This window comes from Myotis nattereri (assembly GCF_964212035.1).
Source record: "Myotis nattereri genome assembly, chromosome: 15".
Taxonomy (NCBI): domain Eukaryota; kingdom Metazoa; phylum Chordata; class Mammalia; order Chiroptera; family Vespertilionidae; genus Myotis; species Myotis nattereri.
This window is the reverse complement of record NC_138090.1, coordinates 40108005-40135758: the sequence shown is the minus strand read 5'-3', so window position 1 is coordinate 40135758 and position 27754 is coordinate 40108005. Positions and strand designations below refer to the sequence as shown.

At 47.0% G+C, this 27754-nt stretch overlaps 2 protein-coding genes across 3 annotated transcripts in view; both read left to right on the top strand.

The window, feature by feature from the left end:
- The window catches only part of FCGBP (Fc gamma binding protein), a gene marked incomplete at its 5' end in the record, with an annotated part of 45108 nt that extends 40482 nt beyond the window's left edge, over window positions 1-4626 (top strand). The window contains 3 exons of the mRNA XM_081107307.1: window positions 250-633; window positions 4065-4342; window positions 4465-4626. Of these exons, the coding sequence (XP_080963433.1) occupies window positions 250-633; window positions 4065-4342; window positions 4465-4474 (672 nt within the window). The 3' untranslated portion in view covers window positions 4475-4626. The remainder of the gene's footprint in view (window positions 1-249; window positions 634-4064; window positions 4343-4464) is intronic.
- A 9944-nt stretch (window positions 4627-14570) lies between these two features.
- Window positions 14571-27619, top strand: FBL (fibrillarin). 2 transcript variants are annotated; one of them, XR_013996831.1, is made up of 9 exons: window positions 14571-14665; window positions 21644-21820; window positions 21927-22028; window positions 22119-22213; window positions 23753-23923; window positions 24881-25013; window positions 26323-26435; window positions 27255-27378; window positions 27514-27619. XR_013996831.1 is itself a non-coding variant. In XM_081106733.1 (9 exons), exons 1-9 carry the CDS (start codon window positions 14656-14658, stop codon window positions 27536-27538), a joined length of 972 nt encoding a protein of 323 aa, XP_080962859.1. In that variant the 5' UTR covers window positions 14571-14655; the 3' UTR covers window positions 27539-27619. The 2 variants fall into 2 exon arrangements, 1 of the variants encoding a protein (XP_080962859.1); XM_081106733.1 differs by having other exon boundaries at window positions 27233-27378.
- The last annotated feature ends 135 nt before the right edge of the window (window positions 27620-27754 follow it).

Below are 27754 nucleotides of genomic sequence, written 5' to 3'. Positions count from 1 at the left end.
AAGGAGAGTGGGGGAGAAGCTATAATGTCTTGAGGTCTTGGCATGAAACTGACACAGCACTGTTTCTGCTGCATTGTGAAAACCAAAGCATAGTCTTAAAGCCAACCTGGATCGTGGGGAAGGGGAAATAAACTACATTTCTTAGTGGAGTTGTTGCAAAGTGATCTGCATGCGTCCAGAAGGTTGAAGGATTGTGGTCATTGTTGCAATCGACCACACCACGGTAACCTGGCCCCTCTCTGTGCACAGGTGAACTCCTCCCTGCTGAGCCCAGACTGCAGTGAGCGCTGTTCCTGTTCCTCAAGCACTGGCCTGACATGCCAGGCAACTGGCTGCCCTCTGGGTCGCGTATGCGAGGTCGAAGCTGGGTCCCGGGACTGCTGGGTCCCCCCTGGTCTCTGTTCCCTCTTTATGGGCACCAATCTCACCACCTTTGATGGAGCCCACAGTACTGTCAGAATCCCTGGCATCTACGAGCTCTCTTCCCGCTGCCCAGGAATACAGAAGACCATCCCCTGGTTCCGTGTGCTCGCTGATGTCCACTCTTGCCATGACAAAGTTGAAGCTGTGGGTCAGGTTCACATCTTCTTCCAGGATGGGCTGGTGACTGTGACCCCAAACAAGGGCGTGTGGGTAAGCCTTGGCACGAGGGCGTGTCTCCCTTGGGCTTTGTCTTCCTGTTGCGGTGTCCCTCCCTCCATTCCTGGCTGCCTGTCTATCTTGCTATCTGTTTTCTTTATCTAGATCTCTACAGTTTGGTCTCTGGATTTGGTCTAACCAACTGAGCTACCTGGCCAGGGACATTTTCTTGTTTTGATGTTAGTTTTGACTCTTGGTTGCAAATGACAGAAAACCAAATTCAAATTCCCTTGAGCAAAGTGAATTCATTGGCCCGCATAATTAGAAAATCCAGGGAGAGAGCCTCAGGAGAGGCTGGGTCCAGGTGCCCTGGCAGTATTGTCTGGATGTGTACCTTCATCTTTTAGACTTGCTGTTTTCCAAATCATCTTCATTTTCTGTGACTCCTTACAATATCCCCATGACACAGGAACTGTTATTATCCTCACTTATACTTTCATGTATAATGAGGGAAACTAGAGCCCAAAAAGGTAAAGTCATTTATTCAAGTCACTCAGAGAATGCCTGGGAGACCCAGGCTTGAACCCACCAGCACCCATGCTCTTAACCACTTTGATGGGAACAGGGCGCTGGTGGTAAGTGTGTAGATACAAGGAACCAGGATGGATTCCAACTACAGTGCTCAGTGGGAATTTCCACTGACACTGTCAATCACAGGCCACGTGATCCTTCTGCTTTCTCTAGGGACCCCTCAGGCCCATTGTTTGCATCAAGAGTCCGTTCCAGCCCCACGTGCCCCCTCCATTCTGCCCCTTGACTTCCTGTCACCTACAACTGCCTTTTATTTGCTAAACCCATGGTTCTCATCACCCCAATTCCAGATTTCTGAGAGAGAGGATCTGTTTGGCTTAACAGGACTAATGCTGACTCATAGTCTCCTCATTTATCGTTCATATACGGTAGAGCACATGACCCAAGCACAGAGGTCAGGTTGCACTAACGTTCCCAGATGAGCACATCTCTGTTTCCACAACCTGTCTATTGATTGCAGAGACATCCACTGGTGTCTTCTAGGTCCAGTCAGGAGATAAAGCCCAGGCTCCACACACTCCTCCCCCAGTGGATGGTTTACATCCTTCCGCCAAAGCACGATGGTCCGAGACTCAGCCTGGTGGAAGTAGGGGGGCTGGAGTTCTCTCTTAAAAAAAAAAAATACATATATATATATATATATATATACTCCTCAACTGAGGATATTTTTCCATTGATTTTTAGAGAGAGTGGAAGAGAGAGGTATATTGATGTGAGAGAAACACATTAATTGGTTGCCTGCTGCAAGAGTCCTGACCAGGGCCCGGGCCGGGGAGGAACCTGCAACTGAGGTACATGTCGTTGACCGGAATCGAACCCAGGACCCTTCGGTCTGCAGGCTGACACTCTATCCACTGAGCTAAACTGGCTAGGACTAAATATATTTTTATTGATTTCAGGGAGCAAGGGAGAGGGAGAGAGAGATAGAAGCATCAATGATGAAAGAGAATCATTGATTGGCTGCTTCCTGCAACCAAGGTTTAGAGCCCACGACCTGGGCTTGTGCCCTGACCAAGAATCAAACCGTGACCCCCTGGTGCATATGTTGACACTCAACCACGGAGCCACACTGGCCAGGCAGGAGTTCTCTCGTTAGTGTACTCTGGACCAATCAGTCCTTTTCTCTGGCCATCTGCTTGATTCATAATTCAGGTTAACGGACACCTCCCCTTTCAAGAAATGATTCTCTACACAGCCAATAGATCCATTCTAAAATTATAAAATGGATCGGGTCATTCTGCTCTTTAGAACTCTGCAGTCGCTTTCCCAGAACAGTGTTCCAAACTCAAGCCACCTCCCTTCCATGCCCTACAAGTCCTTGAGAGAACAACTCCTTCTGGCCTCTCCAGCCTCATTCCCTGCCTCATTATGCTAATAACAGGCCAAACTGGCCTGTATGCTATTTGTATAGGAAGCCAAGCTTGTTCCCACCTCGGGCCTTCTCATTTGCTGTTCCCACTGCAGCAGTGCTCTTCTCCCAGAGACTCTAAGAGTTGGCTCCTGCTCGTCCTTCAGGTCTGAGTTCCAGCATTGCTCCTACAGGGAGATCTTTCCTGAATACCTGCAGACACTCTCACTCTTCATCCCAATCTCAATGCTATTACTCTCTTTTATTCCCTTCAAGGCTCTTATCACTATCTGAAGTTATCCATTATTTCTTTGTGTTTGCTGCCTTCCTTCATCACTAGATATGATCCTTAGATGGGCAGGAGTCCTGTCCATCTTGGTCATTACTTTGTTGCCAGTACCCACATCAGGGCCTGGACCCTAGGGGGTGCCCAGGAAAAGTTTGGTTTTCTGACTACATTCAGCCCTGTTCCCTCTGCATCAGTCCATGTGCTGGGTAACACAGATGGCTCAGACCCAGTCCTTATACTTTTAAAGCTTGAAGCCTGGTTAAACTTTGCATTCACCTCTCCAGCTCTCCTTCGCTGCATCCATCCCTTCTTCTTCTCTCCCTCCTTCTAGCCATCTCTTCTCCCACCTCTTTCCATTTTTCAACTCTCTCTCTCTTCTTCCCTTCCTCCCTCCTCTCCCTCCCTCCCTCCTCCCCTTCCTTTCTTCCTTCCTTCCTTCCTTCCTTCCTTCCTTCCTTCCTTCCTTCCTTCCTCCTTCCTTCCACCTGTCTATTCCTCCATCCATGCATCCATCCATTCATCTATCCATCTTTTCAGATCCATCTACCTATCTTTTCTATCTGTCTACATCTCTCTTCAATCATCTGGCAGAGGAAGACTCAAGATACTAAAACATTTAGAAAAAAAGAACTTTCTTTCAACCAAAGTTCTCTGGAGAGTCTAACTTTAGAAGGATTAATTCATCAATGAAAACAGACAACACTTATATAAAGGAAAAAAACTCATAAGATTACCAGGTTAACTGAGTCTACAGCCTGTGATAGAGAAACAGTAATTTTCTATGCGATCATTATGCTTGCTAGGGCATTACTTGGCTTCAGACATCAGCATTGAAACAAATAAGAGGTGAAGTTACTTTTGTTAGGGAACCACTAACTTACAGGACATGCTCAAGGGTTCTTTCATTTTGAAAACTAGAACTATGTACACAGGATGACACTGGGGTTGATTGATTGTTGGTCTATCTGGTACAAAGTAACCCCTTGTATATATGCTTATTGATCTGTTGATCCATCTCTGCATTCATCCTCTCTCTAATCTTCTCTCCGTCCATGCAAATCTCCAGCTAAATTATGTATCCATCTCTCCATCCTTTCAGGTCTTCATCTGTTTCAGCATCTGCTTCTCTGCTTTTGCTCCTTGAAATTGTTATCTTGCTTGGGGTCTTCATCCCGGTAACATCCCAGCTCTTCTGTGGCTCTAGCCTAACTTCTGTGTCTCCCCCCGCCCCCCCCCCAAAAAAAAAAAAAAACACAGGTGAATGGTCTCCGAGTCCGAGTAGATCTCCCAGCTGAAGTGTTAACATCTGTGTCTGTGAATCGGAATCCGGATGGCTCCATGCTAGTCCAGCAGAAGGCAGGGGTCCGGGTACAGCTGGGCACCAATGGGCAGCTGACCGTGATGGTCAGCCGTGACCATGCTGGGATGCTGTGTGGTGCCTGTGGAAACTTTGACGGGGACCAGACCAATGATGGGCATAACTCCCAGGGAAATACAACAGTGGAGCACTGGAGAGCACCGGACTTCTCCCCATGGTGAGTTTGTAGCATGGAAGCCAGTTTACTTGGGGCCAGGGCACCTCGATCCTCATGGGAAGGAAGCAGTTGGGTGGGTGCTCAGTCTGTAAGAGCAAGTGCTAAGTGTCTGTCTCTTGCAGTCGTGACTGACCAGTTATCCACTGGAAATGAGGACTTCAGGACCTGATCCCTCTGGAGGCTGCAATAATTCAAGGATGCACTGTATCACTGTGTATTCCTTCCCTGCTGAGCCACTGAGGCTGATTGTGAGAGCATTGAATAAATATCTTAAGCTAAGCTGCATGCCCATGTGTCTTTTTAAATATATACATATATATTTTGTTGATTTCAGGGAGGAAGGGAGGGTGAGAGAGAAATATCAATGATGAGAATCATCAGTCAGCTGCCTCCTGCACACCCCCCATTGGGGCTTGAGCCCACAACCCAGGCATGTGCCCATAACCTCCTGGTTCATAAGTAGATGCTCAACCACTGAGCCACACTGGATGGGCACCCATGTGTTTTATTACTGACTTCCTGCCTGCATAGTAGGGTCAGATGCTTGGGGAATCTGGCGCATGATGAATATTTATTGGTGGGTGAAAGGATGGATGGATGGATGGGTGGATGGGTGACGACATAGGTGGGTGGGTTGGGAGAGGGATGGATGAGGGAGTGAGGAGATGGGGAAATGTACTGGAAGAATGGGTGGATGAAAAGATGAATGATTGGATGGAGGGAAGGAGTAGAAAATGGAATAGGTCTAGCTTTACCATTTTTTAAATATATTTTTATTGATTTCAGAGAGGGAGAGAGAGGAACATCAATGAGGAGAATCAGTGATAGGCTGCCTCCTGCACACCCCACAATGGGGATCCAGCCTTGCAACTCGGGCATGTGCCCTGACCAGGAATCGAACCAGGACCACTTGGTTCATAGGTCGACCCTCAACCACCGAGCCATGCCAGCCTGGCAGCTTTATCATTTCTAACCCTAGCAAGTTAATTTCTCTGTCACTTCGTTTCCTCATGTGTCCTAGTCCATTCAGGCTGCTGTAACAAAATACCATACAATAGGGGAGGGACTTATAAACAAATTTATTTCAGGCTCTGGAGGCTGAAAAGTCCAAGATCCAGGCACCAGCAGAGTCAGTTCTGGTGAAAGCCTGCTTCCTGTTTCATAGATGGCTGTCTTCTTGTGTGTGCTCACATGGCAGAAGGACAAGGGAATTATCTGGGGCCTCTTATAAAGGCACTAATGTCATTCATAAAGGTGCCACGCTAATTGTAACTGGACAATCAGTGGGTCCGTGCTGCCTGTCACTACTTGAGCCAATTAAGCAGAGACAGGGTTGAATCATATGTGAGTGTTTATTCCAATACTGCCGGAAGTATGGGAGAGCAGCAGGTCACCCACAAAAATCTGCTCTGCAGCCCCCCCATAAGCCAGCTGCTTATATAGGGTAAGACAAAGATTACACGGGGAAGTAGGGATTACAGGCATGAGGAAGTAGGAGACTGGGGTGAGGGGGACTCCATCGTTTGGGCAACAAGGTTGTTAATCCTTCCATGATAATAGGCAGTTCTTGAATGGAATGGTTTCAAGGTTGATTCCCAGGTCCAAGGCTGCCTCCCAGGCCCTGGGGGCATACAACTCCCAGCCAGGTCAGAACGTCCTTACTTTAACCAACACAAGGCAATTATGGTTAACAGAACATAATTAATATTTCCCATAACCATAGCTAGTCCCCAATATTCTATTTTTGCCCCTAACATAATGACCCAATCCTCTCCCAAAGGCCTCATTTCCAAATACCATCTCATTGGGGATTAGGTTCCAACATAAGAATTTTGAATTGTTCCCAGTGGGTATTGTTTCTGTGTCCTCTCAGTGGACAGAAATAGGAAATACATACACACATAAATACAAGCCCAGGAGTTCTTGCTATACCTCCAGTTCCAGTCCAATACCGCAGTGTTTTGACCTTCCCAATTTCATATCTGTATCTCCGACAACAGTGAGAAACCTGGCTCTCAACATATTTCATCTTTTACTCAATCCTCCAATATACAGAGACTATTTCAGAACTGCTAATCCATGCCACTGTAAAAAACAAGCCTGTTAGGTAGAGTTCTGTATTTGTTTGTAATTCTTTTCATCTTTAGACTAAGGGTATATATCAAAGTTCTGTGTTAAAAAGTTACTTGAGTTAGTACTTTTTCCCCTTCAGTATGGTTTGTTATTCATTTGGAATATAATTTGGTAATTTATAAACAGAGCTATTTTATTCAATATTTTTTGTTTTAACCTTTATGAAAATATGTAACGAAATTTTTTTAAAAAAGAATTTTGAGGGGACAGAAACTGTCAGTCAATAGCATTATATTTAAAGTATTATTTATCATCCAGAGTTGGAATGAGGATTTAATGTGTTTACCCAATCCACAAGGAACAAATTGAAGTCTCTCTTCCTTCCCAAACATGTCCCCACCTTCCTCATGGATAACCTTCCCCACCTCAGTGAGTAGCACAACTCAGTCTGGCAGCCAGAAAATGGGAACTTATTCTTGCTTTCTCCCTGCCCTTTGCCCTCCACTCAGTTCATCAACATATCCACTTAGATTATATCAAAACATACCTGAAATCTGCCAGCCTTTCTTTTTTTTTTAATATATTTTTATTGATTTCAGAGAGGAAGGGAGAGGGAGAGAGAGAGAAACATCAATGAAAGAGAATCATCGATTAGCTGCCCCCTGAACGCCCCCTACTGGGGATTAAGCCCACCACCCGGGCATGTGCTCTTGACCATAATCGAACCTGGGACCCTTCAGTCCGCAGGCCACGCTCTAGCCACTGAGCCAAACCAGCTAGGGTTGCCTGCCTTTCTTATCATGCCCACTGTCACTACCTGGTGCACTTGGAGGAAATATTTACAACATACCTAATAAAGGATTAATATCTACAATATGCAAATTAATAAGAAAAAGACAGTGGTTGAGTATATGAACAAGCAAGTGACAGAAAAAGAAACCTAAATATGTTGAATGCATTTAATATGTCAGGTTATTCTGAGCTTCACAATAATCCTACAAAATGAGTACAGATATAAAGAAATAGGCTTAGTGAGGTTAAATAACTTGCCCCAGGGCAAACAGTTGATAATGATGGAGCCTGGATTTAGTGTGTCACCAATGCCAGTCCTTTCCACTGACTCTTGCTGTTGAGTCTCGCCTAGATTCAATTTCCTTTCAAGAAAAAAAAATTAAGAGGTCCTAAAAATGAAGAAGAATAAGCAGCAATCCAATAGAAAAGTGGGCAAAGATCTGAACAGTTCATAGAAAAAGAAATACAAATGCTCCTTAAAGATTAAAAAATGCTTGTTTCTGTCCATAGTAAGAGAAATGCAAATTAAATGACCCAAAGACACCACCTCTCACCTCTCAGATAGGCAAAAATACAAAAACTCAACATTATATTTACTGAGAAATATATGAGGAAAAGAATACTATCATGTTACCAATAGAAATAATGCAGCAAAATGTGGCAGTATCTAGCAAAATGACAAATGCATTTTTCTCTTGACCCAGCACTCTTACCACTAGGAATCTAACCCAAAAATACAATGGCAATAAAAGGATGTAAGCCAATGGTTGTTCATTGCATTGCTCTTTATAATGGAAAAAGACTGAAACAACTCAGATGTCCATCGTAGGGGACTGGTTGATTAAATTACACTTCATCTACATGATGGACAACTATGCAGATAAATGAAAACCATAAAAGATCTCTAAACACTGTTCTGGCATTATCTCCAAGATATATTGTGAGGTGAAGAAAGCAAAGTTAGAACAGTGTACATAATAAAAGAGACCTAAGAGGAGGAGCAAGGGGCTGGAGTACTGGTACTGTCCTATTTGTTGACCAGGGAGATGGTTATGTGAGTTATTGCCTTTGCAATGACTCTTAAAGCTGCACAGTTACATGCATCTTTCTGTAAGCATGTAGTACCTCAAACAAAGTTTTAAAATCAATAAATTTTAATCTCAATTATAATCTCTGAAGATTCTTGGCCAAAGAAATGGAGGGAGGGAGGGAGGGAGGGAGAGAGAAAGAGAGAGAGAGAGAGGGAGAGAGAGAGAGAGAGAGAGAGAGAGAGAGAGAGAGAGAGAGAGAGAAGAGAGAGAATGCAAATGATGGGTAGTTAGGAACCTGATTTGAACAAGCAGCAATTTTTTAAAATCATATTTTTAGACCATTGAGGAAATAGGAATGTAGACGTTACCCAATTATTAAAAGAATTTCTTAAAACAAAAAAGAATTTCTTGTTAATTTTGTTAAGTGTGATAATGTAAGAAAATGTGTTTTTTTAAAGAGATGCATAGTTAAGTATATGGGGTAAACAGGCATCATATTGGGATCTGCTTTAAAATACTCTAGCCAAAAATAAAAAAGATGGTGCAGTAGATAAGGCTGACAAAGTGTTGATAATTGTTGGGGTTGTGTGATATGTAAGTGGAGGTTTCTTATATTCTCTACTTTTGTGTAGTATTTAAAATTTTGTTTAAAATAGTTTTTAAAAATATTTTTGTTGATTTCATAGAAGAGGGGAGAGGGAGAGAGAGATAGAAACATCAATGATGAGAGAGAATCACTGATCAGCTGTCTCCTGCACGCCCCCCACTGGGGATTGAGCCTGCAACCCTGGTATATGCCCTGACCCGGAATCAAACCATGACCTCCTGGTTCATAGGTCAATCACTGAGCCATGCTGGTGGAGCTAAAATATGATAAAACCCTAATACGCAAATTGACTGAACAGTCACTCTGATGCGCACTGATCACCAAGGGGCAGATGCTCAATGCAGGAGCTGCCCCCTGGTGGTCAGTGCACTCCCACAGGGGGAGCACCGCTCGCCAGAAGCCTGGCTCATGGCTGGCCAGCACAGCGGTGGCAGGAGCCTCTCCTGCCTCTGCTGAAGTGCTGAGGAGCACCACGCAGGCGGGCGGTAAGGAGCGAGGGGTCCCGGACTATGAGAGGGATCCTGAATTGCGAGAGGGTGCAGGCCAGGCTGAGGAACATCCCCCCGCTCCCTGCACCCCCCCACCCCCACCCCAGCCCAGTACACGGATATCATGGACCAGGCCTCTAGTGTGTGTGTGTGTGTGTGTGTGTGTGTGTGTGTGTGTGTGTGTGTTTGTGAATCATTGTTTGGCTGCCTTCTGCATGACCCCTACTGGGGATCAAGCCCACAACCTGGGCATGTGCCCTTGACTGGAATCAAACCCAGACCCTTCAGTCCGCAGGCCGACACTCCACCCACTGAGCCAAACCAGCCAGGGCAGTAAAATATTTTTAATTAATCAGGCCGTGAAGGTCCCAGTCATAACAGCCTCTGAAGAGTTCTGAATACTTGGTCCTCATTCAGTTTTCCACTGAAATGTGTACGTAAGACTAACCCTCAGGACTCTGCTATGGCCATTTCTTCACTCAGTAACTATGTTTGAACACCTACTTTGCGTTCAATCTGAGATGTCTTGTGTTAGGCTGAAAAATTCTCCAGAAAGACCAATCATGATTAGAGGGCTGAAACTTTCATCACCTGCCACATCTGGGAAAGGGAGAGAGAGTGGAGGGTGAGTTCATCACTAATGGTCAGTGAGTGAACCAATTGTTCCTACGTAACAAAACCTCCATAAAAATGAGCTTTGGAGAGTTTCTAGGTTGGTGACCACATTGAGGTGCTTGAAGGGTGACACTCCTGGAAAAGGCATGGAAGCTCCACGCTGCTTCCTCCACACCCTGCCCTGTGCATCTCCTTCAGGTAGCTGTTCCTGAGTTGTATCATTTATAAGAAACCAGTAAAAGTATGTAAATCATTTTCCTGAGTCTTATTAACTGTTCTAGCAAATTACCAAACAGAGGAGAGGGTTGTGAAAACCGATTTACAACCAGCTGGTCAGACGGGGACTTGGACTTGCCACTGGTCTGAAGTGGGGGCAGTCTTAAGGGACTGAGCCTTCGAACTGTAAGAACTAATGCTCGTTCCGGGTAGGTAGTGTCTGGATTGAACTGAATTGTAGGACACCAGCTGGAGTCTGAAGAGACTTGGAGAATTGCTTGGTGTGGAAAACTCACATATTTGGTGTCATAGTGAAAAGTATGAAGACAGAAAGAATTTTCTTTTACAGCATATGAGCTAATAGGTGCAGTTGGCTGGTAGAAATGGAGATAGGATATTGAAGTTCTCTTGTGATTGCTTCTACCTTCTCATTCAAGTAGGAAGCAGGGTCATCAGATAAGGAGTAACAGAGGAGGGGAAGGTTGCTTTTAAAAAAATGTATGTTTTTATTGTTTCCTGTAGTTTTTTAGAGGTGGGGGGGAAGGGAGAGGGAGAGGTAGAAATATCAATGATGAGAAAGAATCATTGATCGGCTGCTTCCTGCACACCCACTACTGGGGATCAAGCCCGCAACCAGGGCAAGTGCCCTGACCCAGAATTGAACCAGCAACCTCTTGGTGTATGGATTGATGCTCAATCACTTAACCATACTGGCTGGGCCAAGGTATTTTGTTTTGTTTTGTTTTAATCCTTATATGAGGATATGTTTTGTTTTACTTTTTTTTAGAGAGAGAAACATCTATCAGTTGCCTCCCATATGCACCCGACTGGGGATCAAACTTGCAACCTAGGTATGTACCCTGACTGAGAGCATGTTTACCTTTTTGGTGTATGGGACAATGTTCCAACTAACTGAGCCACCCAGCCAGGGCAGGAGAAGGTTTTTGAAAGAGGAGAAAGTGTAAAATAATCTTTCAGGAAAATAGGTCCAACCACTTTGGAAAACAGTGTGTCAGTTTCTTTAAAAGGTGAACATACTCTTACCCCAGGGACTCAGCCAATTGATTCCTGGGACTCTTTTCAAGAAAAATCAAAGCTTATGTCCACACATATACTTGTATACATGAATGTTCATAGCAGCATTATTCACAATAATCCCCAAACTGGAAACAACTCGAATGCCCATCAACAGGTGAACAGATAAACAAAATGTGATAGATCCATACAATGGAATTCTCAGCAATAAAGAGGAATGATCTACTGATACACTTAACAACATGGAACATAAAAATGACAAAAACTGGACACATGATGCCACATATTATATGATTCCATTTGTACGAAATGGGAGTGTCCCGAAATGGAATTGTGGTGATGGTTGAACAACTGTATAAATTCATTAAAATTCACTGAACTGTACTTTTGAAACAGGTGGGTTTTATGACATGTAAATTGTATCGTAATAAAGTGCTTAAAAATTAACACAGGTTACCAATACAACTAATAGGGGGAAAATAATATGGGAAAATGAATGGGTTAGGGACATGTGCCGGAAAGGCTGGGCAACTTAGGGCCCACTTGGGTTTGTGGTCATGAACACAATGTGAGACCAGTCAGAGTGGGTGTGTTTTTCTCCATCCACATTCAGCTGCCAGGGTGCAGGTGCAGAAGGTGAAAAAGACAAAGTTAGAAAAGAATATGTTGTGTGAACAAAGGAGTGGTGATGATGATGGGTGGGAGCCAGGCTGGGTAGTGTGGTCATGAGGGGGTGAGGGCCGGGGAAAAGGTGGTCAGGCTAATGAATTGTTGGGGCTGTGACTGTGGGAGCAATAACTCTAGAGGGAGTTAGCTGGAGAGACAGGAGTGATGGGCAGACAGCGAGATACATGTAATTAAAATTCCATAGGGGCTGCAGTTTGGGCGCCATCATTGTCTGGGAATGGGTCTTTCTCCCCAAACTGGTTGGGACCTCTGGGCTGCCACAGTCACCACCGAGTCCCCCACACAAAGTCCAGGTGTGACTGTGAGAAGGAAGGGTTGGGTACACGACAAGATCTCTAGAGGAGAGGAAGCCAAGGCACCAAGAGGCCAGAATAGTCCAGGATATTTAGAAATCACCAAGAATTATAATAGGAGCAGCTTGAGTGGCAGGGAGCCTGGAGTTAAAATAATGACATGACTTGGGTGGTGATAGAGCAGGCAAAAAGGATGGGAAAAGGTGCTATAGAATGTATAAGCTTCAAAGTTAGGGACTTAGAGAAGAGAGAGAGTGAATGGTTTAAAAGTGGCAATGAGGAGCAAGGAGGATCTTATCCCATCTAAGGCCCGTTGGGCATGAGAGTTGAGGAGGAGAAAAACAGCCCCGGCTTAGAAGAGCTGCATGAAAAACATGTCTTCAGGAGAGAGCTAGGATGTGTTTAGAGAAGGAAGGCAAAGAAAGTTAAGGATATGGAGAGGTATTTGGAAAAGCCCTCGGTGCCTCCCTCATCCCAGCCTTAACCATTCTGCCTGTATCTTCCCCATTCCAGTCCTGACCACTCTGGGCTGATACTGTCTGGGGACCAGTCTGTCTCCCCCACTGGACTGGCATCTCCAGGAGGTCAAGGCCTAAGATTGTTTTAGTCAACATTGTGTGCCCAGCACAAGACCAGAAGGCACCCACTAATTACTCACTGAGAGTGCTAATTTCAGGTCTGAGGAGCAAGTTGGCAGCTGAAATACCTCCAAGCCAGGAGATAGTGCCAAGATTCCAGAAACCGGAGCTGGCAACCTTAAATCTGCACTGTACTCTGAGTATTTTTGTCCTTTAAGGAAAAAAAAGTTTAACTGGAAGGCAAACAGTAAAATCTGTAAGTACGGACCATTATCCTGGATCAGAGCCATTTGAATTATAACACCGCTCCTAGAAATCTGGAATAGACTCAGCAGATTTTCCATGTTAATAAATTTTCAGGAATGATTCTGTGCTCTGGAACAGCCTTCCCAGAGAACTCAAACACCACTGAACACCCACTCACTCTGCGCCAGGCCCTGTTCTAGTTATGAGTGAAACAACAATGAAAGACCAGTGGATTCTCCTGGAGGTTATTTGTAACTTCTCATAATAGCACTCTTTGGATTTGTGGAAAGAATTTAAGCATAAATATTAATATTATAAAAAAATTCTCAATACTTATGCAGAATCTGCTCAAGCTTCAGCCATTTCTCTGCCCCCACCCTGATCTTGTCTACCCTTGTCTTCTACCTGATCCATTGAAGAAGGCCCCTCCAAGGCCTTCCTATTCTTATCCCTACTCCCACACTCTGTTTCCCACATGCAGCCAGAGTGACCCCCATGTCAGATCATGCTTATGCTGTGTTCAGGACCCTCCCATAGGTCCATCCCACCCAGAGTAAAAGCTGAAGTTCTCACCATGGTGCAGGAGGCTGCACACAATATCTTGTTACCTTTCTACCTTCATCTCCTCCCACTCTTCCCCAACCACACTGCTGTTTCTCCAACTCTTGTTCCCTTTCCTGCCTCAGGGTCTATGCATCTGCAATCCTCTTTGCCTGGAACTCTCTTCCCCCCAGGCAAGAGCTTGCCTCACTCCTCATCACCTTTAGCTTTTTGCTTGTTGGATACCCCATGAGAAATTTCACTCCTCCCTCAACGGTCCCTATCCTCCTCCCTGCTGTTATTTTCTCCAAAGCACCCGTATTGCCTTATAACAATCAACATGTTTGGTGTCTCTTTCCCCATTAGAAAATGAGTTCCAGGCCTGGCTGGTGCGGTTCAGTTGGTTGAGCGTCCTCCCCTGAACCAAAAGGTGGTAGTTCATTCTGGTGGGAGCACGTGTGTAGGTTTTGGGCTGGTTCCCCAGTAGGGGGCATGCAGGAGGCAGCCTTAGATGTTTCACACATGGATGTTTCTCTTCTCTTTCTCTCCCCCCGACCCCCGCGCCTCTCTAAAATCAAATATATATATGGCTAATATGCAAAGTATCGAGTGGGGATTTGCGTGTCTTCTTTACCGCTGTCTTCCCAGCACCTAGAAAAGTGTCTGGTACAGACAGGCGCAAAGTTAATGCTTTTCTAATGTATTAATGGGAGTCCAGAGTCGGCCCACGTTCTTGAGGATGGAAATGAATCAGGGAAAGGTTTTGGGGGTAGAGGGGACCTTAGGGAGTTACCTAGGACTAGAGAAGAGGGGCAGAGGGCACAGCCCACGCGAAGGCTTAGGGATGAGCCCTGATTACTGGAGTGCTCAAACCAGTGAAGGAGGAAGCTTGGAACAGAGTAGCGCCCAGCGGTCCCAAAGCCCTGAGCTCAGGCATCCCGCCCACAGAGCGCAGGGTCTGGGCGGGGCTGGAGCTCCAAGGGGCGGAGTTACGTGATTGCGTCACACGTCGTACGTCGCCGCGCGCGTGCGCTCCTTTCCACGTGCGAAAGCCTCTACTGGTGAGGTTCCGGACGCCGCAGAAACCGGACCCGCGCCGCTCTGCTCTCGCCATGAAGCCAGGTGCGGGACGGGGCGGGGCGGGGGTCGGAGGTCAGGGACTGGAGCCGGCGGGAATGGGGTGCGGGGCCTTGGCCTGGAGGCAGGGGTTCTGAGGCCCGGGTCCGCGGCGGGGAGGGAGTCCTGGTTCCGTGTCGTGTGGGAGAGGGTCTTGGTTCCGCGCTGTGGTTAATTCTGAGCCTAGGGTCCAGGCGTGGGAGTGTGTGACTGGCCTCGGAGGTCACGGTCGTGTGTCGAGAGTCTGTCCTGGGCTGGGCGTCCTGAACTGACACCCGTCTCATTGGGGTCTTGATCAGGTTCTCGGGTGTTGGAGCGGGGCGGCAGTCGGTGTTCGTGACCCGAGTTTGGGTCCAGGCGTCTGGGGTCGGAGCTCTGCGGGCTTCGGTTTGGGGACTCTCTCTTGGTTCGGAGGTGTCGTCTCCGAGAGCTGAGTCTAGGAGGCCCCCCGGTTGCCGCCGCTACTCCGTCCTCTTGGCCCCCAACCCACGACCTTCTCGGAGGGGCCGGAGACGGTGGGGACTCCCGGCTTGATTGCCCGCCTCCCTCTGGCCCACTTTCCCGCTCCACTTCCTCCCAGGGGGGCGGGTCCCTGAGGATGGAGGGGAGAGCGTGGGCCTGGTGCTGCTCAAGTACGCGGCGCGCAAACTTCCAAGTCCGGGGTAGGATTAGCGGGGTCGGGGAGGGAGGGAGTGCTTTTATTTATCCGATTTTTCTCCAGATGATGATGATCCCACCCCACCCCCCTCAGGAGGGAATGCTGAGAGCCCTGGCTTTGACAGCAGAAAGGCCCCAGTTCAGTTTCCATCCCGGCTCTGCTTTTTAATTATTGTGTGACCTTGGGCAAGTGGTTTTCCCTCTTGGTGCCTCAGTTTTCTCATCAATAAAATGGCCCCCAGTTACAATTTAGTAAGATCTTGTTAAGAAAAAATAGCACTGGGCGGCCATCATTTTGCAGCATATAAGTGTATCAGATCAAAGGTTGTACACTTTAAACTTACACAATGTTATGTGAAAATTATAGCTCAGTAAAGCTGATAAAAATAGCACAGTGCTTGAGACACAATAGTGTTGGCTCCAATTGTTATGTTTATATTTTTTCTCAAGGGGAACACAATTAGGACCCTTATTCCTGGTTTCTCAGCTCTTCCTCAGTCAGCCTGCGCCCATCCCTCCAACTTGCTCCACTGGAGTTGGGGAAGTCTCCCCACTTGGGACCAAAAGCGTCTGTTTTCTGCTACAGACACTTTTGCCCCCTCTCAGCCTGTGGAGAGGTTGGGTCACCTGGTGAGGGGGGTTTGTGGGTCCATGGACCCTTCCAAGTTCTCTTTCTCTTCCGTGTTTGGGGATCTGCTGATGGAGTGGGGTGGGAGGTGCTAGTGTATCTTCCACTGAGACCCTGGCATTGCCACAGGCATCCTGTGATCTGGTTCTCCCAGGAATGGAGGCTACACATTCCTCCCAACTCTTCCCCTCAGTGTGTTTGTATATGAAGTTGTCAGAAGTCAGCTCTTCAGGGGGATTTTAGTCTGAATAAGAGAGGAAGCTTTGGGGAGATTCTGAGCAAGGACCCGATGTCAATCAGACTTGATTGACACTTGTTTTTTTAAAGGACCCCCTGTAAAAAGAGTTTAGGGGAGCTAGAGTGGAAACAGGCACATCAGTATAGGAAGTTGGTTGCGGTAATCTACAAGGAGATGATGTGACTTGGACCAGGGCAGTAGCAATCAACCTGGCTGACAAATTGTTACCATTTGGAAATAGATTTTAAAGACAAAATCAACAGCTTGTATGTGGGTGTGAGAGAGGAGTCAGGGATAACCAAGGGTTTTGGCCTGTGGGACTGGAAGGGTAGAGTTGCCATTTTTGAGATGGGGAAGGCTGTGGGAGGAGAAGCTTTTGGTGAGGAGTGGGTAATTTCAGTACATTTTTTTATAAGAGCCCCAGGATTTGAAATGGATCAAGACAGGTTTTGAGTGTCTGGGACTAAAAGTTTATTGTCATGCCCGTTGTACTCCATGCCATGCCCCTACTTTCTAGGTCTCTGTTCTGTCAGGCCTGAGTAGAGAGTCTCTTAGACCTAATGGTTTCTCCCCTAAGTAGGAGGGAGGATTCATTGCCTTAAGTTTGAATAATATTCAAACTGTGTGCTAGGCAGTATACTAAGCGTTTTATGTGTATTGCCATTTAATCTGTGCAAGTCTATGAAGAGGGCACTGCATTATCTCCATATCTCTATTTTAGAGATGTTTTCAAGACTTCCAGGAACCTTCTCTACTCTCTAGGATTGCAAATGGTGTGGCCATCTCCCTGTGTGGGATACATGAACTACTTGAGAGGAACCAGGGCTCTGATCACTATCGGATCTCCTGCTTCTTAAATGAACAGAGTGGCTGCTTTCTCCATGAAGCAGAACCCAGAGGCTTAAGAGTCATCAGCAGATGGTGTACCTAATATTTCTTGAGCCTATACTTTGTGCCAGATGTTATGCAGGGTGCTGGGGATGCAGTGGTGACTAAAACAATTAAATATCCCTGTTCTTTTGGCCTTGGTTCTAATGGGGGAGGCAGGCATTAATAATGTTAAAAATGCCATGGATGAGGCCCTGGCTGGGTAGCTCAGCTGGTTAGAGCGTCATCCTGATAAACCAAGGTTGTGGCTTCAATCCCCGGTCAGGGCACATAAAAGAATCAACCAAGGAATATATATAAATAAGTAGAACAACAAATTCTCTTTCTCTCCATCTCCCCCCTCCCACTCTCTTCCTTATTCCCCCCCCCCCCCCCTAAAATCAGTCAATTAAAAAAAATGCCATGGATGGTCATTGTTAGGGAAAAAAAAGAAAGTGGGGTAAAGGGCCAACATGGCTCAGTGGTTGAACGTCGACCTATGGACCAGGAGGTCGTGGTTCGATTCCTAGGCAGGCCATATGCCCAGGTTGCAGGTTCAGTCCCCAGTGCGGGGCATGTAGGAGGCAGCCGATCAATGATTCTCATCATTATGTTTCTATCTTTCCCTCCCTCTCCTGTCCTCTCTGAAATAAATAAAAATATATTAAGAAAGAAAAGAAAAGAAGAAAAGAAAAAAAAAGAAGAAAAGAAAAGAAAAGAAAAAAGCCAGAAAAGGAAAATTTTATCAGGGACCTGAGTACAGTGAAAGAGTGGGTGAGCCAAGCAGATGTTCAGGATCCAGGCAGTGGAAACAGCAGATGTTAAAGGTTGAAAAGCTGGAAAGTGAGTTTGTTCTTGGGGAGGAAGAACATAGTGCCCAGCATAAAGAGAGTGAGGTCAGAAAACTCAGCAGAAGTCAGAGCCCTGTGATGTTGGTTCTCAATTTGGGCTGCATATTAAGATAACCTGGACAGCTTTAAAAAGCTCCCATACCCAGGCCATAGCCAATTTGGCTGAGTGGATAGAGCATCGGCCTGTGGACTGTAGAGTCCAGGGTTCGATTCTGGTCAAGGGCACATGCCTGGATTGTGGGCTCGATCCCCAGTAGGGGCGTGCAGTAGGCAGCCAATCGATGATTCTCATCATTTAATGTTTCTATCTCTCCCTTCCTCTCTGAAATCAATAAAGAATTTATTTTATTTTTTTTTAAAAAGCTCCCTACCCAGGCTTCCACCCAAGACAATTAGAATGTCTAGGTTCCAGGGATTAGCCAAAGGTTAGACCCACTGCTTTTAGGACATTCGGAGCCAGAGAAAGGAATTTTGATTTCATTTGAATGTGATGGGAAATCACTGAGGAGATTTAGGAAGGGTACTGATGAGATCTGATGCCCTATTTTATTTTATTTATTTATTTATTTATATTTTTTTAAAATATATTTTATTGATTTTTTTACAGAGAGGAAGGGAGAGAGATAGATAGAAACATCGATGAGAGAGAAACCGATCAGCTGCCTCCTGCACACCTCCTACTGGGGATGTGCCTGCAACCAAGGTACATGCCCTTAACCAGAATCGAACCTGGGACCTTTCAGTCCCCAGGCCAATGCTCTATCCACTGAGCCAAACTGGTTAGGGCTTGATGCCCTATTTTAAAAAGGGCATCACGAGCTGCCACATGGACAGTAGTCTGAGGGAGGGTAGAAAAAAGGTTAACAAATCTTGGTTATGTGTAGGAGTTTTGAAACTTAATTTTTACCAATTTATTAGGAATAGCTATTAAGAAGTTGTACATATTCATCTTTAATGCCATTAAGATGCATGAAGTTTTCATAGGAAGTGAATATAATGTACCTTTACAAAAACGTTAGCAAATTTGCTATTGAATAGTTTATATCAAGTCAGATTATTTATTTTTAATTTTTTTCTTAATCCTCATTTAAGGATTTTTTCCCCATTGATTTTTATTTATCTTTAATATATTTTTATTGATTTCAGAATGGAAGGGGGAGAGAGAGAAACACCAGTGAAGAGAGAGAGAGCCATTGATTAGTTGCCTTCTGCATACCCCTACTGGGGATCAACCCAGGCATGTGCCCTGACCATGACTGTTACTAAAGAGCTCTTGAAATTGTCAAAAGTCACATATTGAATCTGTTACCACCAGAAGTCTGTCTGCTTCAAACATTGTTTTGTGCTCAATGAAGTGAAGAACATTTGCACTATCCTGAATGATGAAAATTAAGTCTCTGAATCTTTTTTTTCTTAAACTTTCAATCTTGTTGATAAGCCCTAAACTGCTTATGAACTGTTGCCCATCCGTAAAGCACAATTTGTTTTTCTTTTTTCTTCTATTTTTCCCTGAGCTGGCAGAGACTTCTGCAGTCTTGGAAGCAGGAGATCAGTTAGCAGGAAAGGCATCACACCGAGCTCCCCTCTGTTTGGGTGTTTGCACTTTTGTTTCAGATACAAGGGTAGGCATAGGAAGATGTTTGACCTTACCACCCCAGGGAGCACATGCATGCATGCATACACTAACACGCACACACATGCACATATGCACACACATACACGCACATGTGTGCGCAGTGGTCTGCAGACTAATTACTATCCTATCTACTAATAGACAAACATGGTAATTAACCGTACCTTTGCTACCATCACCATTGGCTGATCAGCGCAATAGGCAAATTAACTGCCAACAAAGATGACGGCTAATTTGCATACTGCTGGCAGGGTGGGACACCGGGAGCCACCATCCAGGCCCCCGTGTGCGACCCCAGGAGCTGCCAGAAAGCCAGGCCGCAGGCAAGGCAGCCCCCCGGGACCCAGGAGCCGCCTTGCCTGCCGCTCATGATCGTGATCAGAAAGCCGGGCCACAGGCAAGGAGGCCCCCTGGGACCCAGGAGCCCGTCGGTGAGGTCTGCAGGCGAAGCAGCAATCAAGCTATGAGGGGGAAGGTGGGGAGTGGAAGGAGCTACAGGAGCAGCTCTGGCCAGAGACTGAAGCCTCCGGCCAGAGCAAGGAGCAAAGACTGAAGGCTCCAGCCGTAGCAAAGACTGTGTCCAGAGCGAAGATGGAAGGCGGTGGCCAGAGTGAAGATCTGGGTCCCGGGTACCAGAGGAAAACTGGTGCTGGCAGCCAGGGGAAAGAAGGCCTATTGCACGAATCTTTGTGCAACGGGCCTTTAGTCCTATATAATAAAAGGCTAATATGTGAAACAACTAGCCGCTATGACACGCACTGACCACCAGTGGGCAGACACTTAACACAGGAGCTGCCCCCTGGTGGTCAGTGCACCAGAAGCCGGGCTCATGGTTGGTGAGCGCAGTGGCAGTGGTGGGAGCCTCTCCTGCCTCCATGGCATCCCCTGAGGGTTCCTGGACTGCGAGAGGCCACAGGCTGGGCTGAGGGTCCCCGCCACCTCCCCCCCCCCCCCCCCCCGCCGCCCCATGCACGAATTTTGTGCACTGGGCCTCTAGTTGAATATAGAATGAATTCTGTGAATCTACCATTCAACCAAGAACAGAATATTGACAGCAAGATACATCTACCTTTGTACCCCTCCCCTATCCTAACCCCATAATTTCTCCCTTCCATTACCCAGTATCATGGGTTTTGCATTTATCATCCCTTGACTTTTGTGGAATGGAGGTGGGACATCAGTTACCACATATGTCACCACAGCATAGCATTGTTTCATTTCAGTTGCTGAACTTTATAGAAAGGATTAGAGGCGCGGTGCATGAAAATTCATGCACTGGAGGGGGGTGGTCCCTCAGCCCGGCCTGCCCCCCTCACAGTCTGGGAGCCCTCAGGGGCGGGAAGTGACCTGGTGATCAGGGGAAGGCGACGCCCCCATCACACCTCTGCTGCTGCCACTGCCAGCAGCACAAGCCTCGGCTGGCCCTGGTTACCTGAGCCTCGGCAGTTGCCTGCACCTTGGACCTGCCCTGGGCGGCTGGGCAGCCAACATCCGAGGCTTGCCTGTGCCTCGGGCTGGCCCTGGGCAGCTGGGGGGCTGAGGGCGGGTCTGGCTGCACCATGCGCCAGCTCCCTGCCCCCCCCCCCCCCTTGCTGGGCTGAAAGGACTGTGGGACTCGGTGGCGCAAGGAGCGGCCAGACCCACCTGAGGACGGGTCCAGCCGCACTATGCTTCTGCCCCCCACCCCCACCCCCCATGGGGCTGAAAGGACTGGGGACTCTGGAGGGGCTGAGGGGACTGGGCGCCGCTATCTTTGTGATGGCGTGACTATCAATTTGCATATTCCCTCTTTATTAGGATATTATATTGAATGTGGTTTTCTTAGACTTGCTTTGTCATGTAACATTTTGATTCTAAGATTTATCTATCTTTGGCAGGTAGCTATAGGTCCTTTTCATTTTTATTGTAAATATTTCCCTTTTTTCCTTTTTTTTTGTCCGTTGTGCCTGTGGACATTTGAGTTAGTCCTGATTTTTCTGCTGTTGTGGACATTCATGTACATGCTGCCTGGTACACGTTTCTCCATTTTCTCTCCTGAGTAGAATTGTGAGGTGCAGGAGTAACGTTTCCAGCTTCGTTGCCCTGATTACTGTTTCTGTTTCCATTACAGGTTTCAGCCCCCGTGGGGGTGGCTTTGGTGGCCGAGGGGGCTTTGGTGACCGTGGGGGTCGAGGTGGAGGCCGAGGTGGTTTTGGTGGGGGCCGAGGTGGCTTTGGTGGGGGCCGAGGTCGTGGTGGAGGCTTCAGAGGCCGTGGACGAGGAGGAGGAGGAGGAGGAGGAGGAAGAGGTGAGTGAGATTGGGAGATATGATGGAGGAGGCTTTCCCTGAGCTTGGGGGGTGGAGTGGGAATAAATGTGGGGTCTCCCTCTCTCACTGGGTCTCTCCCTTGTAGGTGGCGGGTTCCAGTCTGGTGGCAACCGGGGTCGTGGTAGGGGAGGAAAAAGAGGAAATCAGTCAGGGAAAAATGTGATGGTGGAACCTCATCGGCATGAGGGTGAGTGAAGAAGGCAAGGAACCTGCTGAGGGTGGGGTGGGGCGGGGCGGGGCCCCGAGTCCTCACCACTGTTCTGATCCCCTCACTTAGGTGTCTTCATTTGTCGTGGAAAGGAAGATGCCCTAGTCACCAAGAATCTGGTCCCTGGAGAATCAGTTTATGGAGAAAAGAGAGTCTCAATTTCGGTGAGACCTGGGCTCCTCTCAAATCCACCAGGGCCCCAGCTGATGTACTGGTCTCCCTGCCTCCACCATGTGTCCTACATGGGACAGCGAGGGCATTGTCTTAATACATAAGTCAGATCATGCACTTCCCTCCCCACATGCCTTCTGTGACTCCCATTGCCTTCAGGAAGGCCCTTCACGTTTCTGTTTCCCCGTGCCACTCCCTGGCCTCACCTTCCACTGTCCCCCTGACTGAGTGTCTTCTAGCCCACTGACCTTGCTGTTCCCCTGCCTGGAACACTCGTCTCCCAGCTCTGTGTGTGACTGGTTCCCTCTCACACCAGCGTGTCTGGTCAGGTGTGACCTTGTCTTTCTCAAAGGCCATCTTTCACTACCCTGTCTGTAAAAAAACAGCCCTCACCACCTATCTCTTGCCCTATTTTTCTTTTCTTGGTTAATCCTCACCCGAGGATATTTTTCTATTGATTTTTAGAGAGAGTGGAAAAGAGAGGGAAAGACAGAGAAACATCGATGTGAGAGAAACACATCGACTGGTTGCCTCCTTCACGAGCCCTGACCAGGGTCCAGGACAGGGAGGAGCCTGCAACTGAGGTACGTGAATCAAACCCTTGACTGGAATCGAACCCAGGACCCTTTGGTCTGCAGGCCGACACTCTATCCACTGAGCCAAACTGGCTAGGGCGCCCTATTTTTCAAAGATTTTTTAAAATTGATTTTCAGAGAGAGAGAGAAGGGAGAGGGAGAAACATTGATGTGAGAGCAAAGCATCGATTGGCTGCCTCCTGCACACCCCTACTGGGTGTTGAGCCCAAAACCTGGGCATGTGCCCTGACCAGGAATTGAACTGGCAACCTTTCTGTGTAGGAGACTGAAGCCCAAACAACCAGCCACACAGGCCAGGTCCCCCTTTCCTATTATCCCATGTCATCTTCTTTATGGCCAGGCGCATTCCTGCCTCAGGGCTTTTCTGCTGTATTTCCTGCCGCCTGGAATGAGCTCTCCCTCCCAAGATAACTTGAATGGCCCCTCACCTTCTTCAGGTCTGCTTCTTGGCTCTTCCCTGGCCACCCTTTCTCATTTCACCTGTCTCTCGCCCTGCTCCCTGTACTTCATATCTACTTTTCTGGCTTGATCCTTTCTCCTTAGTGCCTGTCACTGGCTTCTATGTCAACTGTGTGTGTCAGTCAGTCCATTACTACTTACTCTTTCAGGGCACGGGTCTTGTCTCGGTAACTATGTATCCCCAGTGCCTAATACAGGGTCTGCACACAGCATGTCCTGGCACGGCACATGTTTGTGGAAGGAATGCATAGACCTGGTATGATCTTGTCTCTGTGTTTATTGTCTGGTGTTGCCCCTTTTCCATGAGTTAGTAGTTTCCATTATAAGGCAGACACTGCATCTGTTGTGGTCACTGATATGTGCCCACATTTGTTTCTTGTACAGTGATTGAGTTTCTTTGAGGGCCCTAGGGTTAAGGGCAGTGGGGGCTTGCAGAAGAGCCTGGCACTGACTTCCATCCCATCTCTCCTGGCCTAGGAGGGAGATGACAAAATCGAGTATCGTGCCTGGAACCCCTTCCGCTCCAAGCTGGCAGCAGCGATCCTGGGCGGAGTGGACCAAATCCACATCAAGCCAGGGGCCAAAGTGCTCTACCTTGGGGCTGCCTCGGGCACCACCGTCTCTCATGTCTCTGACATCGTAGGCCCGGTGAGTGGATGAAGTTATGGGGATTAGATAATGAGTAAGGGCTGGTGGTAAGGTAGGAGGGAGAGGAAGGCTGCTGCTTCTGCCAACCTGGAGTCAGAGGCCCTGGCTCCTTCCCTGCATTGCATGGCATGGAGCTAGGCCTTTCCCTACTAGAGTGCCTGTGAGTTAAAGAAGCAGCTTGAACTACCTGCTCTCCAAAGCCTCATTCAGCTTCATTTCTGAGTTCTTGGCCCAGAGGAAAGGGGCATGGGTATTGGGTGACTGTTGTTAGCCAGGCCCAGAACTGCGTGTACACCAGGCTACCGTGGATATACCAGACTACTTGATTTAGTTGCCCTTTTAAAAAATTTATGCCCCCAAAATCTGATCTTCTAGTTTCTCTTGAAAGAACAAATCTCATTTTCTGGGCCTGCGTTTTGGTGTGGCTGTACAAGCTCCCTGTTTAGAGGCTACCTGTGCATGTCATTTCATGACCTCCAGCTCATCTACATTACAGAGTCTATAAAACCCAGGCTCTGGTGCAGGCATTTAACAGTGACATGACTTTCACAAGTTATTTAATCTCTTTGGGCCTCAGTTTACCCCGCTGGAAAATAGGGTTATTGTGAAGATAAATGAGTTAATTCCTGTAAAGTGCTTAGAGCAATGCCTGGTCTATTGCAGATATTCTTAGCTGTTATGACTTCATCTCTGTGCGCTAGCTTCCTGGTTTTAAGCCTGTATTGGGGGCTTGGGTTTTCAGATCAGGCAAAGCGGGAGTGAATAAACCTCAGCCAGCGACTTCATATCTCTGGACCTGAGTGTATTCATCTGTAAAATGGACATAATAATAATAGTTGTTAAGTGGTAGGGTTTAGATTTGGAGATTTGAAGATATGTTACATGCAGTGTATGGGCCCAAAGTAGGTGCTCCATACATGAGAACTAGTATCATTGTTGTTATTTGATTTATTTTAGGATGGTCTGGTCTATGCAGTTGAGTTTTCCCACCGCTCTGGCCGTGACCTCATTAACTTGGCTAAGAAGAGGACTAACATTATTCCTGTCATTGAAGATGCTCGGCACCCGCACAAATACCGCATGCTCATTGGTGAGGGATCAGGGGTTGGCCCAGGTGGGGTAGGATAGGCCACTCCAGGTTTCCTGGAAGAGGCAAGGGCCCTAATTTGGATGGAATTGGAATGGATGAGCAGGCCTCTTGAGTCTGCAGGAATAAAAAGGGTGGGGGGGAGCCAGGTGAGGTTGAGAAGATGGTGGATCTGCTTCAAGGTCTCTGGCACCTTCAGATTCCAGCCTCCTCTCTTATCTCGTGCCCCTCTCCCTAGGCCACCCCATACTTCCTTCCTCCCTCTAAAATATGGTAGTTTTACACTGCCCTGGCTTATGTAGAAAAGCCTCTTTCAGCTCTAGCTGGTGTTTCTCAGTGGTTACAGCATCAGCGCACACACTGAAAGGTCATGGGTTCAATTCCCAATCAAGGGCACATACTTGGGTTGCAGTTTCAATCCCCAGGCAGGTGTGAGAGGCAACCAATCAATGTTTCTCTCTCACACACCCCTCCCTCCTCCCTCCCACGCTCTCTAAAAAAAAATCAATGGAAAAAATACCCTTGGGTGAGGAGTAAGAACAACCACCAAAAAAGCCTCCTTCAGAGGTCCTCGTCTTTTGAGATCATAACCCAGAAAGCACAAACTGAGTGTGGCCTGGCCCAGAGGAGCCCATTGTAAATATCAATTATTTTGATTTTTTTAAAAAATACTCAGAAGCAAGATGTAAAAATGGAATTCTTTATAAAATCACCCACTGAGGTGACATTTGAACAATTTGATGTCTGCTTTTTCCAACTTTAAAAAGTTAGTTTCATTATAGCATCTTCCCATATTTTTAAGTTTTTGGGTTTTTTTAATCAGACTGCCTTAAAAATATTATTTTGCATTCTGCTGATTTCTGTGAGTTTTTTTCCATGCACCTATACCATACCCCTTGTCCTGCAACTTGTTTTCATGTGACAATCCTGCAAATGCTCTTGCCTATAAGTGCTCACCTTTATTTGCCTTGCCTTTATGATGATGTGTCTGTCGCCCCCCCCTCCTCCTCCCCCCCCCTCCCCGGACCCTGGAGGGTCTCAAGGGCAGGGTCTGGGTATGACTCATCTCTCTGTCCCCCATGCCAGGTCCGGGGTTGGCCACAGAGTAGGTGGCAACCATGGGTTACAAGAGGCGTGAATGAATAATGTGACTGGGTTTTGGACCCATCTTGGGGGCACCATGGAGGGAGGGGGATCAGTGGGGGGAAGTGAGACTAGAAGCAGGGAAGACTGCCAGGAGTCTGCAGGCCCCCTTGGAGGAGCTGGGAAGATCAGCAGACCCAGCTTTTAACTGCCACTTCCTTCTCCCTAGCAATGGTGGATGTGATCTTTGCTGATGTGGCCCAGCCAGACCAGACCCGGATTGTAGCCCTGAATGCCCACACCTTCCTACGTAATGGAGGACACTTTGTGATTTCCATTAAGGTGCGGGTCTTGGAGGAATCTAAGTATTTTCTCTATCATTAACTGCCAAGTAGCTAGTCAAAACAAGGGAGCCTTCATCCTCCCCTAATCCAGTCAGTCTATTCTCAGCCTTTATTCCCACACAGCTCCCTACAAGCCATTCCCTGGCCCCAGTCAAATATCACATGATGAGTAATGTCTGCAAAACTAGCATCTTTGGGTTTAAAGAGGCAATAGGACGTAGTGGTCAATTGCATGATCCTTGAGTCTGACAATTTGAGCTTGAATTCCAGCTTGCTGTGTAACTTTGAACAAGTTACTTAACCTGTGTGCTTGTAAAATGAAAATACTATATGTGTAAAATAGAAATATTAGTCCAATTTTTTAGTGTCTATGTAAGAATATATGTGAAGTGTTTAGAACGGCCTGGTGTAGAATAAATACTAGATAAATGCTAGTTGCACTTTAAAAAAACATTTTACGTTGAAATACAGAGAATTCTGCCATGTGCCTTTCAACCAGATTCACCATTTTGTTAGCCTTTTGGTACATTTATTTTCATATTCTCAGCTGCATTGTTATTGTTAAAGAGGAAGCAGAAGGGGGGAAAAGCCCTGAGTGTAAAATTTAAACACTCGCTTTTAGATGATAGGACTCTGTTGAAAGCTAACTGTTCCAAATCCAGATCAAATTGAAAATTTCCAAAACTTGAGTTTCACCATTTCCAGTAAAAACAAGTACTTCTAATTTAAAGAGCACAGAAAAGGGTAAATAGCTCAAAGACTTGCTACAGACTTCAAGTCCTCTCTCCTCTGTAGGCTAACTGCATTGACTCCACAGCATCTGCCGAGGCAGTATTTGCCTCTGAAGTGAAAAAAATGCAACAGGAAAACATGAAGCCCCAGGAGCAGTTGACTCTAGAGCCATATGAAAGAGACCACGCTGTGGTCGTGGGTGTGTACAGGTGAGCAGGGGGCCCAGTATTCCACCAGGACAGATGTCTCTGGCCTCTGCACCCCAGAGCCACACGGTTCAATACTTGTTAGGAGTGCCCCTAAAGTGGTGACAAGCTCTGATGCCTCTCCTCTTCCTCTCACAGGCCGCCCCCCAAGGTGAAGAACTGAAGGCTGGCTCTTCATCTGGATTGCTAGAGATTGTGTTGCTACTGTTACACGTGTGTTTTTCTATTAAAAGACTAATCCGTCCCTCCGGTCTGGGTCTGCTGCTGATTGCTTGACGACTTCCATTGACAACAGGGCGGAATGCGCCCTTAGTTAACTTGCGTGGTGGTGGTGGTGGTGGGTGGTGGACAGTCTCAGCCGATCACACAGCGCATGCTC